General features: G+C 39.4%; 2 protein-coding genes across 2 annotated transcripts; both read right to left on the bottom strand.

The window, feature by feature from the left end:
- Positions 1-1,872: 1,872 nt before the first annotated feature.
- On the bottom strand, positions 1,873-9,273 carry PTP4A1 (protein tyrosine phosphatase 4A1). Its single transcript, XM_062572875.1, has 5 exons — positions 8,835-9,273; positions 7,131-7,223; positions 6,722-6,852; positions 4,479-4,553; positions 1,873-3,305 (listed from the first exon to the last, which is right to left on the bottom strand). Exons 1-5 carry the CDS (start codon positions 8,937-8,939, stop codon positions 3,188-3,190), a joined length of 522 nt encoding a protein of 173 aa, XP_062428859.1. The 5' UTR covers positions 8,940-9,273; the 3' UTR covers positions 1,873-3,187.
- On the bottom strand, positions 9,274-17,747 carry LOC134138775 (uncharacterized). The gene is made up of 2 exons (XM_062572876.1): positions 17,482-17,747; positions 9,274-9,385 (listed from the first exon to the last, which is right to left on the bottom strand). The coding sequence occupies exons 1-2, from the start codon at positions 17,518-17,520 to the stop codon at positions 9,290-9,292; spliced, it is 135 nt and encodes a 44-aa protein (XP_062428860.1). The 5' UTR covers positions 17,521-17,747; the 3' UTR covers positions 9,274-9,289.
- Between the last annotated feature and the right edge of the window lie 42 nt (positions 17,748-17,789).

Consider the following 17,789-nt stretch of genomic DNA (forward strand, 5'->3'; position numbering starts at 1 on the left):
AAACTTTCATCAGTCTGGACTGCTGGATTACAGCACTTTCATAGGGTTTTTCTTTGCAATTGTTCCCAAAGTCTAGTCTAGTCTGTCTTGACAATAGAAACATGTATGACTCTGGTCTTCATTCCAAAATAAAAGGTCAGCCAAATGAACATAACATAATGTACATATAGGAGTACTGAACCAAATGACTTAGTTGTAAAAACTGACGGGGGTGCATTCTACAAGTTATTATCCCAACATAACCAGTTACGTAAAAAGTTTTTGAAGACCATTGAAGTAGTATATTTACTTAGGGAAAGTATGATTTTAAATATAAAAGGAAAGGGGTGTGCATGTATGTATGTTATTTTTGCCCTAACAAATACTAGTTGAGAAGTATTTATACAAATACACACACACACACACATTTTTATATATATATATATATATATACATACACACACACACACACACTTCTATACCATACTATTATATAAAGAGGCTGCCTGAGAAGGTACTTGAGAGGGCTAATGATACTGTGAAGGCAAGACACTAGAACAGATGAATAGCAATGAAGTGACATCCACTAAAAAAAAAAAATGAATATTCTACTCATTGAATGCAAGTTTAACATTATCTTTTTTTAGGAAGCATAATAACCTCAGTTTTATTGCACGAGTTTTCCTTCAGTTAATTTTTGGCAGGAAATTGAGTCTGACAAAACACAACAGAAGGATGAAAGAACACATTAGCTTTTATATAAATCAGAAGATATGCTCTAATATAATTCACATCTTCCTGTGAAACTTGATCCTAAGCATCTGATTCCCAGTTCCAGAGCAGCTCAATCACTTTGGCAGAATGAAAAAAAGCCTCATAACTTATAAGGCTGATGATTAGTACGGTAAAGATACAACCAACCACAGCTAAACAGATGCAAAATATCTCCAAATAACCAGAAATCTAAAAGAACAGGGAAGCAAAAGTAGCAGACTTCAAGATTTTATCTCACCCTGCAAGTTTACTAAATTAAGTGACAGTCTTGAAGATACAATTAGCATCAAGATAGTATTTCTCTAATCAAAATACCCTTAGACTGAGTTTAACCTCTATTTACCTACTAAATGAGAACAGGTAGGTTATTCATGTGCCACTCTGCATAACTCACGACTAAGCTAAACAATATGCAGTTTCAGAGCACGTTGAAATTCTGTGTGATGAAGATGCCTAACGAAACTAATGCCTTTCTGAAAGTGATCCTTCACTGAAGCTTCTTTTGTATGTAGCATCCTACTTGACCTTTTAAAAATGCAAGATGTTTAATCAGAACTTTTACTCCTACTTATGCCCAGGGTAACGATCACTAATTATATGAGCAGCCCAGCTAGTTACCAAATAAAATTTTTCAGTTCCCATCAAGCTGTCACCACTCTTTGAAAACTCAAGTTCGCACAGGTTTCAGGTCAAGTTATTTTTGGGATAGAATCTATTCGGGCGTAGCTTCAGTCTTGACAATGAAGCATTGTCTCATGCTATTCTTTATAAAATTCTAACACTATTTATACAACTTATTCTCCAAGTTTTACCAATGTGCATACTTTTCTGTATTTGCTGCACAGGTAGCTTCAAGAGCACAGACAAAATTAGTAAACTATCATAGTTGGAAGTAATCTTCATAAAGAAATACTGTATTTTCTACTATTTATTTTTGTCCACATTTATTTATGAGTAAAACAAACAGCAAACATTACAGCAAGGGGAACACTCAGACCCAGATTAAAAAAAAAGAAAAGAAAAAAAAAAAAGCCTGGATAGATCCTGAATTTAGGCACATTAAGATGGCTGACAAAATACACAGAAGAAGTGAAAGCCATGAAAAGTGTTTCAGCAAACTTTGTAAGTGCATTTCAGTATTTATTTAGATGTTTAAGCTCTCGCACTAGATTTTACAAGCTGGTGAACACTGGCAAAATTATTTCTCCCACAGAACTATAACCACACATTCCCAAGACAGTATAAATATATGGTTGAACTAACATTAATACACATCACCATTTTATCAATTACATAATAAAACAAATTATCAAGTATCCAAATATTAAGTTACGCAGCTTGAAAGGCATACAAAATATTACAGAGGTCTGCCCAAGTCATAGCAGAAACTCAAGGAGGAAAAACAAAAGAAAAAAAAAATCACACTTTCAACAAAGCAATAGTTGGTAAACAACTTTCAATAGGTACAGTAAAAGAAACTACAAGATTTTTCAGAAATTTTCTGATTAAGAATTTTTAGCTACAATAACAAAGCATTTCTACATTTTAAAAAAATATTTACTAAAGTAAAGGGCATATTCTATACTTCCTGCACAAGACAAAGGCAACATTTTACTAGAAATATTAAATAGCCCCTCCCAACCTTTTCAGGCCCTCTGTTAAGTTGCACATGAAGTGCCAACATTAATTTTACTGTAAGGCTTTTTGTCTGGAGACATTAAAGACTTGTGTGCTTCTGTACAATGTAAAAACATTTTCTACATGAATAACCGGAGTAATGATTTGTAAAATGGAGAGGTTCAGATAACAGAAAGATACAAACACTGGGGAAAAAAAGTTGCTGTAATTCATAGTATTTAAGAAAAAACAAAAACCAAAGACTGTGCAAATCCTGGTAACTCTAGTGCGATTGTGGGAGACAAAACATATAGTGAGCAGGCAAGACTATCTCTTAGAGGCCATATTCTTCAATATTGAAATGACTGTTAAAAAAATAGTACGGTCCAGATAAGCTGGTAGTTCTTAAGTCATCAGAACTATGCTTGTTTACAAGGAAAAAAACACACAGATTATATGCTGGGTATTTTGGCACCTAATCTCTCTACAGATTGATCTATTTTAGTACCCCAATTTTTAGTAGTTGAAAGTAGATGGAAAGACTCAACAGCATGATTAAGATATTTGAACTGGTAAATTACGAACAAGGAGACTGTTCAGAAACAGGGTACAAGAAAAAACATTTACTGGTTCTCCAAACAGACAGATATTTATCTTAACATACAAGTTGCATTTCTACCAAGCTTTTAGCCTATTGAATACCCTTAAGGAAGCTTCCTTTACTACTTAAAAATCAGACCCATGTCTTTGGCATGCAGTCTGCTTAATTCTAGTTTCCATTCTTTAATACCAAAGAAGCAGTATAGGCTGTTGGGCTTTACTGTATGCAACAATTATTTCGGTGACCATTGGAATCTTTAAAACGTAGACGCATCTTGGGGCGGTATTTCTCCAAGTACAGAAGTTGCTTGCTGTTAAAGGCTCCACGCCGCTTCCTGAATGAAGGGAAAATATTTTAAACGGAATATTCATCTACCGCATAGTGAAATAATGAACACTTTGTGGATTTTTTTTTTTTAATCAAGGTTGTAGCTAAAACAGGGCTAATAAATTTAATTTAAGTTTTAAGTAAAAGTTTTATGTGCCAGGGAAAAGGTAGTAGCTTACTTTCATAAATACCTCCTTGAACTACATACTTAAAGGAGTACATGGCAATTTAGATTGTTTTATCATCTCGTATGTGCAAGCCAAGAAATTACATTTGCTATTTAGAAGGAACTGCAAAAGGAAACTGTAGAGTAGATTTGAGAAAATCTTTTCCTTAAAATAGCTTGAGTTATTCAATCCCTTAAATAATCATTAAGAAAGTACATAAATACTACAACTCTCAAGAAAGAATTTATCAGAAGTTGAGCTTCTTTTTGGTTTTACTCAAACCATGAGCCTGTGAAAGATGGGAAAATTTTTGCTGAGTTTTTGGAATATGTAACAGGCTGGTGTATACATAGTGAGAAGTAGGAAGCCTGATACATACAAGCAGAATTTAATTCCTTAAAGGCTTGGTAATTATGCAATATATATATATATATTTTAATATAGTCTGTGTGAACTGCAATTTATTTAAAGTATAGTTGAAACCTGCAAGTTTCAGGCATTAAGGCTGAATTTTTAGTCTAATCCTGCTTGCAAATGTTTACCAGAAAAATCTGAGGGAAGATTTTCCAGGTTTACTACCAGAAAAGGTCAGTAGAAACAGTCTGGCATAGTATGAGCTAATAAACAGGAAAGGATTCACAAATGTGAATCAGTAAATTAGTTTAGCTAGCTAATAGGCAGAATTTAACTTTCAAAGGTGTTTGTCGCTCATATATGCATGTGGTTATGAAAGAAGATCCTGCAAATCTAACTAAAAGTTTGATTTTTATTGAACTTGTTCAGATAATTACCTATTGAGTTTTCACAGAAACAGGGAGTACCTGTCCCATAGGCCAAATCCTAAAACACTGACTGTACACAGTATATGTACTAAAAGTTTAGATACACAAGATGTACTAAATCTCCTATAAAAGGATAAAAAACAAGCTCAGCATTCAGAACTCCTACTAGTGGCCAAGTACATGTCAAGGTGTTACATCTTGGGAATAACTTGATGTTAGCTTCCAACTTACTGCCTTATGAACTGCACTGCATCTTCATACTTCATTCCACATTCTATCAGTGCAAGGGCAACTAGGACTGGAGCCCTGGTGAAAAAGAAAATAGCTTCAGTTTATCATTTGCCAGTGCATTCTCAGAAACAATCAAAAAAAAAAAAAAAAGTAACAAGAACTTTTCTCAGTTGTCTTTTCTATCCTCCTCTCTGTCTCACCTTCTTCCCTAGGGGAGAGGCATCAAAAAAGAGATAAAAGGCTTTTCTACATGAATTAAGTCCTTATGCTAGTGTTTTCACAGCTACTCCCCTCGCTTAAAAGGTTTAAGGAAATTGACCTGATAAAGGCTGACCAGAGCTAATGTTCAGCTGATTTTAGGTATATGCAAGAACAACAGAAACAGAATCCCTTTTCTTCCTCCAAGAAGGACTTGGAATCCTCGTGGACAACAAGTTGACCATGAGCAATGTCCCCCTGTAGCAAAAGTGGCCAATGCTCTGCTGGGCTACAACAGGAAGAGTGTTGCCAGCAGGTCGAGGGAGGTGATTCTCTTCCTCTTCTGAAGCCCTGCTGAGGCCACATCTGGAATACTGTGTCAAATTCTGGGCTCCCCAGTGCAAGAGAGACATGGAGCTACCGGAGAGAGTCCAGCGTAGGGCTATGAAGATGATCAGGGGACTGGAGCATCTCTCTCATGGGGAAAGGCTGCGAGAACTGGCCTCTTAGCCCCGAAAAGAGAAGACTGAGAGGGGATCTTAAAAATGTCCACAAATATCTGAAGAGAGGGTGTCAAGAGGATGGGACCAGATTCTTCAGTGGTGCCCAGCAACAGGCTGAGATGCAACGGGTACAACCTGAAACATAGGAACATCCATCTGAACATAAGGAAAGCTTTTCTCCTCCGAGGGTGACTGAGCCCTGGAACAGGTTGCCCAGAGAGGGGTTGTAGAATCTCCATCCTTGGAGATATTTGCACATGGGTTTCTATTCCCACAGACAAGGCCCTCATTAGAAATAAAAAGCAGAAATCAGAAGAGAGTTCAGCTCCAAAAAACTAGTGTGTCCTCAAAACCAATGTCACAAGTCATTATAATAGATGCAGTTTCCTCTCCAAAGTGGATTAAGGTACATCCTTGCTTGTCATAGCATTCTTCAGCTGACAAAACACTGATACTTAGCTTGAAACTGACAAAATTCAAATAGGTTAGTACAATTTGTGGCAAAAACAAAATAAAACCCCACTACATTCCAGCAAAAGTCTTGTGCATCTAGTAACAAGTTTAATAAAATAGTTCTATATGTTCAGGGATGAAGACAAGACTTACATGAAAAAAGCTAAGTACTTTGTTCTTTTCAACTACTTGAGTGCCAAGTTTTGAGAATAACAGACAGATGCCACTGCATTCTGCTGTTCAATACTCTCCTAAGCAGCAGAAAGAAAAGAACTTGTTTTGGTGTCATTCACTATTACAGTCAACTCTGTTGTGTGTGAAGCCATAATATAAATGGTGAATAAGCCAAGCTTACAGACAGCAACAACAGACCAGACACCTTCATTTTATGTTGGAAATGATGAAACCTGTTACTGAAACATTGTGACTACTCTTTGGACAGTTTCTGGGTATTCTAGAACTGCAACAAAAAAAAAAAAAAAAAAAAAAAAAACACTGTGCCTTCACAAGTTCTGGAATAGTATTCATAACAGCAGTGGACAGGGGTAGCAGTTTTCAGAGGATAATGTTGAGTTATCTATATAAATTTCAAGGCTCAGTGCTAGAACTGAGAGACAGGAATAGTGCTTTAGGACTCTAGAAAATTTCTCATTCTCCAAACAGCCAGTGGGTAAAAGTTGCTCCTAATGTGCCAACACACTTCACTTGCTCTTGGATAATAGCAATAATCCCTTTGTTACAAAGGAGTTGGCAATACTGCTGAAATAGGGAGGGAAGAGGAAAAGTAAAGGTGAGAGTCACTTAAAAAACACTAATGACTAAAAACAATGGGACTGTCACCAACATTCTTGGTATTAGGAATATATTTCCATACTTCATTCAGTAAGTTTTTATTTGACAAGTGTGACTGACTGTCAGAGTAAAAACAGATTATGCTATTCCTGTCAGCTGATCAACTTCTAAATGGGAGGGCATTCCCATTTAGAAGACTTGTGACTGCTATACATTTCCCCCAGATAAACTTTCATACTAAACCTTAACAAGTCTGACCAGGGGTGCTGATTTGACAGACCTTAAAACTTCACCCACCTTCCAAGACCAGCAACACAGTGTACAGCAATACAACAACCAGGTTCTTCACGAAATTTAACTTTAAGAAGGTTTAGCCAATCATCAACAATCTGGTTAGATGGTGGAGCACCGTCATCAAAGGGCCAGTCCTGGAATAAAAAGGGTTTTTTTATGACATTTACATGCCTAAATAGACAGAACTCTTACTATTGTGTGCATACATTTAGTAGTATTTGGGATACATTACTTTCATCCACTTTTCATTGAGCAGATGCTCTTGCTCAATTTCTGACAGAAAAAAAAAAGAAAGCAAAAGCTGTACAGACCTACTTACCAGGTACTGGAATGTACTTACAGAATTAAGAAAGTGAAATTCTTAAGGTAGTGTCTAGGGGATTACTTTTTACTCTGCTTCTACACAGCTTACCAAAACCTGAATGCCTTCTTTTTCCACCGGAGCAGTGTCGTAAGTGGCCTCACACACTCTTACCACTGTGGTAACGCCATACTTCTTAAGTTCCTAAGAAGCAAAAACAAATGATTTATAGTAAACTGACTACATGCACCATTCAATTTTCTCAACAGGTTAGCTTATTAAGTGACTCCAAAAGTTTCAGAGATACTCACACAAATGCTTTTCACCTTGTGAAGAATACAAAAGATTAAATACCAGCACACTACTGTGTGTGCTAATATCGGATACCTTTAAGTTCTTTTTCACACATATCTGAAGATTATTTTTCTTTTTAATTTTGGCAATATAAAGCTAGTAAAGTCCCAGACTTGAGCAAATACCGCCTGTTTTGGATCGGACTTCAACAGATACTTTTAAGTACTGATGAATTAAGTCTATTTTCAATAGTTCTTTTCTCTTTTTCTCTTAGGAATGGTTGAGTGTCCCACAAAGCTATACACTTCACTAAAGGCATTCTGAGTGTGGCTGAAGTTTTCCCCTTCTCTCACTCTCCTTACAACCACAGATTTGTTACTAACACTTCTTACTGCTTAGTATTAGGAGTACAGGACAATCAAGGATTTTAGTTTCTGGGTCTTCACAATCAGAGGACAAGAAGTTTAGCTTTCCATTTCGCTATTAAGCTTCATTTATGAAAAAGCAGGGCAATCGCTCTTCAATCTCCCTGGAATGACTTATCATTCACACTTTTAACTATTAAAGTAATGACTGAATTTTAACCTGGGCATACTTTATTCAGCTGCAAGTATAAAACCAAGTGAGGTTAACTCAACATGCTTCTTGTAAATTAGCCTACACTGAATGCACATATAATACAGAAGTATAATAATATTATCACTTGAAATCTAGTGGGTGAGAGACTGCATTGCAAAGTCAAAACCTAGCAGACCCCAGTCTTTCATAAGAGACTAATATTGATGTGCATACACACACCTTCAAGTGTACTTGTTACCTCAAACACACTAGATGCAAGGTTTAGATAGGAAATTCAGATAGAGAAACATATGCCAATCAACATGACTTCAGTCAGAAAATGTGATTTCAGCATATACTGAAATACTTGAAAAAACTTTAGCAAAGCTAGCTCTAGATGCAGAGTCAAATTTCAGTCCAGTAGATACTTTGACACTCTTAACAGATTCTCTTAAGCTACACTAGAACCATATTCTGTTAATAAAAAAAGGATATAGACAGTGAACAAACACTGCAATCCTATTTTTACTGCTAAGGTTGTGGTCTACAATGCACACTGAATTATTCCTTTTTAATCACTACTCCAATAGTGACAATGAAATGTTACACTGCTTTAGATGAATCTAAACTTCTTACTACTAATAGATCTTAGTATTGTTCTACATATTGCTAAACTCTGCCAGATTCCTCCTTCAGTCCTAAAATTGTTTACTGGCAACAATGTTATTATTTCTGTACTTCACTTTGAAATATATGTGTTGATAAAGGCCAAAGTCTATCTAAATAGATTTTTTGATAGCTCTTTATAGCCTGGCATGACCATTTGAAAAGTCAATACATAAGCAGTCGCAGTAGCTCTTCATACAGGGTTGAGAGTTGCATCAATTAATAAAGAAAATTGTTAATAAAATGCATTGTTCAGGAATAGAAAATATGTCAATAAGAATTCTGTTCTGACCTTACCTCGATAAATTTGTTTAAGGTTGCATTGGTTGGATTGTGTGTGATTAGGAATCTCATGTTCTTGTAGGTGATTTCCACAGGAGCTGGGCGGTTCATTCGGGCCATATTAATTTAGTTAAACATGCAACAAGATTATGAAAAGATTCAAAAAAAATTTTAATATAGAAGTGATGTAGAGAAACTGAAGTCTACTTCACTATACTCCACTTGAAATTCTCAGTGCTTGGAAGTATGAAGTTGGGAGCGATGGAAAATGAAATGAACCTCCTAACAAGAAGCAGCAATTCTTCAATCCAGTAATACTGAGGCAAAAGAAAGGCAGTGCACTGAGGTTTACCCCATCCAGGTCTGAATTCTTGTGTTAAATGCTCTGCCAATTTCAATTCAATACTTCTTATCCTGGTCAACCACTCTTAGGGGGGCTTCTTGGTGGAGTAGTAATGAATTTCTACAGTTCACTTGTCTGCATAGAGGTCGTGCTGTGCCTGGCAGTAGTCTCCACTGCCCTTCAGAAACTCCATAAATGTGTGACCAAGAACACCACAGAACTGCTGTAAAGAGAGGGGGAGGGGAGGGAAAAAAAAGTGAGAATAAGTGAAGTAAGGTTATTTTGAAGACTCTGAGCATTATAAAAAGAACTGAAAGCACAGAGACTAAGTAGCATCACACATCTATTTTTCAATCTAAGAATTAGTATTGCATAAGAATCCTGCTATCTTTCTTGGCAAGAATTATTTGCAAGTAAATACGCTTACTTAATACAAGGTTTCCATATATGGGTAGTTTTAATACCAGTAACTTAAATGTATTAAAATACCAACTCAAGTATGCTAACATAGAGCAAAAAGATCATGCTTTTAAAACCAGTATTTATACAACGCACATCCTTTCTAGGATATCCACAAAAGTGTGTTTTCCATTCTGAATTGAAAGACACATTACAACAGCTACTGAAGTGGCAATAACTTTTAAGTAGTCCCAAACAAGCAACAGTAAGATTCCAAGCATATTAAGGCTAAGTATTAGACAATTTCTAGTCTTTAAAAGACAAAACTACCAATCTCTAGCCTTTAAGGCATGCTACTTAATTTTCATGAAAGCATCACTAATTCACACACAGAAGAGCCAGTTAAAAAAAAAAAAAAAAAAAAAGAAGAAGAAGAAGAAAAAGCACCTAAATTGACTAGTTTCAAATGGAAAGTCTTCAAAGCAAGTATACAAGATGTTTTCAGGAACCCCAGCTTGTAACAAGCAAATGCAAAATCTTTAAGTGACATAACAAAATAATGTGAGCTTTTTAAATATGCTTAGAGACTTTCAATGCACACAGATTTCTAACTAGCACAGATTTCATACACAAAAAGCTGAAGATATATATTCACTTGTCGTATTTGTTTTCTTCTACCTTTATCTGCCTTTCCCCACCATCACTTTTTAACTGGGCCAAAGTAGTACTGACATTCTAGCTAAAGATATACAGACAATTTATTGCATAGGTTATTCTTCCCCAGGGGAGCTGTTATTTTGCTATGGTTAAGTTTACACATAAACTTATTGCAAGACAAAGTCATACAATAGATAGCTGATTAACTAGTTTGAATTGTATTCATTTATAGATGCTGCTAAGTAAACAATCCAAAAACATATGCTTTTAAAAATTTTATGGTACATTATGGCACGAAAGTTAATTTTGTGCCCAGCCACAGTATTAATGCTGCTGACAATATCTAGAAGGTCCTGTCTACCTAGGAAACACAAAGGGGTGACAAGAGAAGGTTGTTTCTGAAAAAGACACAAGCTGAACCAGGAACACACTGAATATACTTAGGTACTTGACAGTAACATCACTGATCCTACAACTTTTTGGCAGAAGACTGATTTGTGTTGTCCAGTCAACTCTAAGAGTAGGAAGAAATCCATCTATCTCCATGCCCAAAGAAGATACTGCCCAAGATACTTTGGAAACAGATTATTCAAAACATACAGTGCTACCAAACTGCTACTGCAAACTTACTCTTTTATCTATTTTGTGAGCAAGGAGACAGTAACATAATTTTTTAGCTTCATATATCCAGTTTCTGCCAAACAGAAGCTGTTATCAACATTGCAGCCTCAATGCTATTTTTTTTTTAAATCACAAACTAAATCCATGTATGCATCTCTCTAATCATGGCAAATGTATGTGAGAAAATAAGGAGAAGAGACAATATCTCAGTGCTCTGCCTAAAATTTTTATTTCAAAGAACTAGGAAGGAACCAGGCTGTACAGAATAGCTTCCCAACCACAAGAAAACAAATTCAAAAGATCAGGTTCTAAAGAATACTGTACAATATCCTAATGTCTTTTCCAAAGGGCAGGAAAAACCAAAGCTACATGTGAATCAGTCATGGCTGCTAATTTCTATCTAGGATTTGCAGTCAGATCAAGGCCTCATTGCAGACACTAAACTGTATACAGGACTACAATGAACCTACCTAGTAACAACTATTAGTATGTTGTGACCTCTGCTTAATGCTAACAGCTTAATTGTTTAGTTTTCTGGGAGATACCTTAGCAGATCAGATATCCTGAAAGTACTTTTGCAGATGTTTACAAGGGGCCCCTTCCAGAAACGCCAGGAAGCCCAGTTTGAAAGCAAGAGATATGAACAAAGGGTATCGTGAAAGGTGCATTAACAACAATAAAGTTAGTGTCCAGACATGGAAGAGTGACTAGTAGAAGCCATAGTTGGTATCCATCTTTTTCACTTTCAAAACTGCAGAAGAGGAATAATAAGTACAATGCATGAATTCTTAAAGTGAACTGCATTTTAAAGAATTGCAGCAACATTTCATGTTTTAGACAATCTTGCTCCATTCGTAAGGCCAGAGAAGAGGAAGTTCTAGTAACAGGGAAAATAAACATTTAAAAATGCACCTTAATTATAGGCATGGATTACACCACCACTCACCGCTAACTAGCGTGGAGAGTAAGTTAGCAAAAGAGTGGCAGACAAAGTTCTTAGGAGGTCTTTACATACACTTTGTTACCACTATAGAGGTATTGCCACTAACTTTTTTTTTTTTTTTTTTTTTTTTTGCAAGTAACTGGCAGCTTCAGCTGTTACTTGTGATCATCTGGAGCTCTCACTGTCCCTTATTAAATTACAAGCATGAAAAAAAAGGAGAAAGAATGATCCTCTGAAGAGTCAAAGAACAGCACAGTAACAGAAACCAAGAGATTCTTAGAATCATTATACAACATACCAACTACACCACAGCAAAGAAGGGTAGAAGTGGTTAAGACTAAAACAAAACAAAAAAAACCCCTCAAAATCTAGAATCATACCTAAAAAGTCTGTCTAAAATACAGAGTGAGAAAAACTCAACAGGGCTTACTTAGAGTTACTTTCAATTTGTTTAAGAAGCAGAATAGCAAAAAGGTACAGGACAGCTTTTGGTACACAGAGTCTTCATGCATCTTTTCTCATGCACCAATAGACCTCACGTTTACCTCCTAAAACTCTAGGAGGAATCATAGCTGGCCCTTCCCACTAGCAGAGGATAAAGAAGAGAGGCTGTCAGAAATAGAAATAAAAAAGGATGAAACTGAGCTCAAGAAGATTATGAGATTGAACTAGGTCACTAGGGTAAAAGAAAAGGCTTTCAAGTCTGCAAGATGGATAACTTTAAGGGGAAATGACTGCAGAATAATTGGGAACAGTTAACATGAACCCATTCTGGGTCAGGTCAGAAGTAAAAAAGTCCAGATTCATCCAGTCTTGTATGTAGACTGCCATTTCTGCCTTTAGCATGTTGTACTCGGTATGACACCAGATAAACACATCATGGGGTAAAGATAAGAGTAGACAGAAGAGCATTAGTTAAGTACTTAACTCCTACTTTTAAAGGACGATATTAATCCCATCTAGAAACTGGGTTCACAATTCAAATTATTATACAGAATTGATGCAAGTATATTACATAATGTCAGGTTTGAGTTCTATGTACAATTAACCCCTATAAATGAATCAATTTCTTTAATACTAGCTTAGCAGTTAGCAATTAGACCCATCAGCACCTTACTAATTCACACAACTAAAGATCTAACCAAACATGCATTTCAGTCTCACTGTTTGCCTTGGCAACAGCTGCTGCCACATTATAAAGGGGGAAAGCTCACATTTTCCTTTGATGAGAATGCCTCTCTTCATCATTATTAGTGAGAAAGAATATGTAAACCAATCTGCAGCATAGTAACAAATTGTACTGTCCTATAACTGTTTTGCCTAGTTTAGTTTCTGGAAAAGTTATATCTGAAACAAAGAGTTTTCAAAATTTATTTGTACTAACTGTGATGCTTAAAGACTTTTAGGTCTCCTGAAAGACTTAAGTCTCCTGAAAGGAGACAATTACTTCAGAAGTTTCAACTCATCTCCCCCCAAAAAGATAAAAAGACAATCCAAAGAGTTTTGTCTCAAGAGAAGCTGTTTCAGGATTCTTCTTTCACAAATCAAGTGAAAAGTAAAGACAACAAGTATATTAGCATGCTATTTGGGTTATAATATTACACCACAGTACAAGGTTTCACCATTCTTCAGCAGAAAGGCCTAGAAGGGAAGACATCAGGTATAGAAATACTGCTGTAGTAATTAAGACCAGCTTCTGCTTAGGGAGAACTCGAATGACTTAAGTGACTTTCAAGAGGCTTGAAAGTGCAATTTTGAGATTACTGAATTGTTTCAGATAGTTAAATATTTGGTAGGTGGGCTATTGAAAAAGTCAAGACTTGACAGCACACAAAAGCTGTGTCCGATCAAGTGGATTATCACACGCACAAATTCATACCATTATATATACATTTCTGTAATGGATTATCACCAACTAATCATCTACGTCATCAATTTGGGTCCAGCAAGTTTTTTTCCATTTCAAAGCAAGTTTTCCTTGAAGAAATCTAACACTGAAAGTTTTAGAGACACAAGTAACAGCTTTATTCAAGCAAGAAGACATCTTAAAGCTTTCTTTTTTGCCCCTCCACCTCCTTTTCTTCTTTTTGTTTTTTTTTGTTTTGTTTTGTTTTTGTTTTTTTAAAAAAATCATGCCTTTCTCTAGGACAAGAATCTAAAGTATTTGTCTTCACTGACAAGTAGATTGAATCAACACATTATTTCTGCTTTTGAAACAGTCACTCATGTCTGGCAAAAGACCACTTACAAAAGAGATGCATTAGATCTTTCCCTTACACAAACTGGCAACAAAGTATAACATTATTGCCTGCTGTTACTGTTCTGTTCTTAGCTTGGCAGCATCTTAAAAAGTATGCAAATGTAAGTGTTTATTTACATAGTTACCTGACATTTCATTCCACCTTAAGATGATCTATAACTGGCCCAGTTGCTCAATCCATCTGCTCATAGACCCAGAATATTTATATCCAGAATCAACTATTTGGGCTCACCCTTAGTAACTGAAAGCTCTGAATCAAAAAGTAGAAAACTATACTCATTTGTGGGCACCGCCAAATTGTAAGTTCTTCATTCTAACTTGATTTCTCTCACTATCTAAGTGACTTTCACTATGCAAGGCCTAACAATGACTGCCAGGCAGGGGAAGGAGGGAGGAAGTAAGGGGTACAAACTGCTGAGATGTCATTCATTACTGTTGAGCTCTACTGAAGGTTCATTAGGTATCGTTGAAAAAGATTAATCTCCTATATATAAGATACAAGAATGCTTGTATGATTGTCTCAATAGCGATACCTACCTATGTTTTAAATTAGAGAAAGTGGCCCATGGCCTTAAAAACAAAACAAACAAACAAAAACCAGAAATAAACAAAACAAAACCCACAAAAAACCCAAATATCACAAATAAGAGATTCCGAAGTCTACAATAGATGTGTTGTAAAGTAGTCTGAAGAAAAGATGTTCTTGTAGCTAAAGTATGCAGTCCAGGAAAAGAAATGGAACACATTATCACAAAACTTCCTGTATAATAATTGAGTGCAGCTTCCACAGATGCTGAAACTAAGGCTCTGTGTCAGACCATCTTTCTAGTTCTCTTACTTGCACCACGAAGAAACATGTGCACGCAAACAAACTAAATGCTTAACAGACAATGGAGAAATAAAGACATCACAGAAACTATTCCCCTCTGCCTCATCTGAGGTATCCCCCTTTCAAAGTTTCTGAAAGCAAGGAATCTCAAAATGACCTAACATTGCTGTTAAATTCAATAGCAAGCTATGTAACTCCTGTACATTTTAAGGAGGACATAAAAAAAAATTATGATATATATGCAGAGAAAGTCATTGTTGTATTTTATTACTCTAAGATAAGATACGGACTACTAAACAATACATTGTGTTTGTTAAGAAAGACACATGGGGTTTTGGATCTAATTTTAACACGTATTCAAAACTGAGTTTTAGTATATGTATTTTAAATAGAAGGTGACAACCTACTACTAGTTTAGAATTCAGCAACAACTCAAACTCCCTGATCAAGGTACTTTCCAGGGTAAGTGGTCACTTTCAGTCAGCCTACACATTGGGATAAATCCAGAATTCTTACGTGGCATATATTCAGTTAAAACATGAAAGCTTCTACAATATAAAGGGGAGAATTTAGCCTTAGTAGATGAGATCTACTTATTTACTGTCTTACTGACAAATTTATCTTCCCTGAGACAAAGGCAACTTTCTCGCTAGGCCTTTGCTACACCAGCTATTCATTTTTCTTTTTCACTCCCGCATTTCCTCCCATCTACATGTGATTTCTATATTGTTGCCTTGACATTTTTGCTCCAGAACAATCCTGTCCCTTTAAGACTTCATTTCAAAACCCTTTTCTGTTCCATCAATGCAACAATAAGGGCTGACATTTAAGCGTCATCTACAGGTTTAGGTTTGACAATCTAATGAGACTAAAAGGAGAGAGGGTTCCTATTTCTGAGTCACCGTTTTGGACTCTCTGCAGATGCAGGTAGACATATTGGAAAGTTGTCTCCAGCAGCAATAAGAAAAAAGAATCACACAATGCCTAAGCCACAAAGGCTGCATACTTGTTAGCTTGTGATATCTGCAATTTATTTAGCTGGCTACCTGACAGTTATTGAGGTCTGTGTGCAACTGTCATCAATCATACTTTCTACTATAACTACGTGATAGTTACTTCACTTTGACAACTTCTTGTCTTTCTTCTATCAGCAACAAACATACTTCTTGTGTGCTTTAATACCAGCACAGAGTGCATAGTTTGAGACATTAGCCAACAGAGATAAAAGGCAAAAATAAAACAGAATATGCGAGAAAAGCGAAATTTCTCATGTTAAACTACAACCCCTTTTCAGAAGGGAATGATGAAAACTCTTGTAAGGACAGAAGACAAGGCCTTAAAAGCAGCTTCTGTCAGCCTAGATATCTGCTTGTATTCATCCGCTTGTCGAAGGCAGGCTCTTGCAAAAAAAAAAAAAAAAAAAAAAAAAAAATCGACTTTAACGTCTACGCAAACGACTCCTCTGCAGACTTTTCTTCCCACCGAAGAATCGTCTGAAAATCCAGTCTGAAGACCGGCCGCATGCGCTCGCACGGCCACATCCCCCCTCCCTCCCCTTTCCTGCTCCCGAAAAGGAGCCACGTACTAAGCCTCAGCGGGTCCGAGGCCCTGCGCGGATGCAGCGCAGACAAAGGAAGCCGTTCTGCCGCTTGCGCCCTCTCCTCGCTGGCGGTTCCCCACGTGCCTCGGGAGAGAGCGGGGCGGACGGGGGGGAACGGGAGGCGGGCCGGGCCGGGGCCGGGGCCGCGGCGAGCCCGCGCCACCGCGCCATGCCGCCAGCCGCGCCTTCCCCCGCCCCTCGGCGATGATTCAGTCTCCGGCCCTCTGCGCCGCCACCTGCGTGGCGCGTCGGCCGCCCACGGACAAGCCTCGGCTTGCCCCGCGCCCCAGGCGCCCGCAGCCCCCGGCCGCTCGTCCCGCGCCACACGACGGGCGCCGCGTTACCGGGCGAGCGCGGCGGCGGGGCGGGCGGGGCCGAGGAGCGGCGCCAGCGGCCGGGCCGGCGCCGCGGCTGCAGCGATCACGGGTTTGAACCACGCTTCGATCGGGCTCCTGAAACGGAGCCATCTTGTCATTCGGAGCCGCCGCCCGGCCCCGGCCCCGGGCCGGCCTCCCCCCGACACGCACGGGGCTCCCCGCCGCCCAACCCGCGGCGGTTTGCGCCAGCGCGGCCCGGGAGCCGCCGCCGCACACAGACACCGAAGGGGCGGCGGGGGCCCGGCGCGGCGGGCGGGGCCGGCGGCGGCCACGCTCACAAAGGGGCTTTGTGCGTGGCCCGGGCCGCAGCCGCCGAGAGGTGACCCCGCCGCCGGCCAGCCGGCGCGCCGAGCGGCGCGAAAGGGCACGGGGGGGGCGGCGCCGCGGCCGGCAGGGCGGCAGAGCCGCGCCGCGGCCGCGCTGGCCCCGCTCCCGGGCGGCCCGCCGGGGAGGGGCCGCAGCCCGGCGCGGCGAGAAGCCGCCCGGAGCCGGCGTGGCCCGGTCGACAGAACAAAGAGACAACATGGAGGAGAGCAGAGCCGGGCGGGGGGGGGGGGGGGGGCGGGAAGCGGCAGCACGAGGGCGGCCGGCGCGGCGGGCCCGGCCCGGCGCGGCGCGGGCGGCGGCACTCACAGGAATATGGTTACTCATTGAAGACTGTAGCCTGATCATACAGCCGGGGTGCGGGCGCCACCGCCGGGGGCAGGAGGAGCAGAACCAGGAGGACGTGGAGGCGCTGGAGGCCGCGGAGCTGCCGGAGGGGGTTCGGCGGCGGCGCGAGGATGGACCATACAGCTGCGGCGGCGGCGGCGGACGGGTGGCTCTGCGGGCTGGCGCGGCGCTAACGTGGACGAGGCTGCACAAGGAGCGACCCTCGGCGCCGCCCCCCTGCACGAGCGCCGCCGCACCCGCCCCTCGCGCACGCACCGCCGTGACGAGCG

Source organism: Rhea pennata, chromosome 3 (genome assembly GCF_028389875.1).
Source record: "Rhea pennata isolate bPtePen1 chromosome 3, bPtePen1.pri, whole genome shotgun sequence".
Taxonomy (NCBI): Eukaryota; Metazoa; Chordata; class Aves; order Rheiformes; family Rheidae; genus Rhea; species Rhea pennata.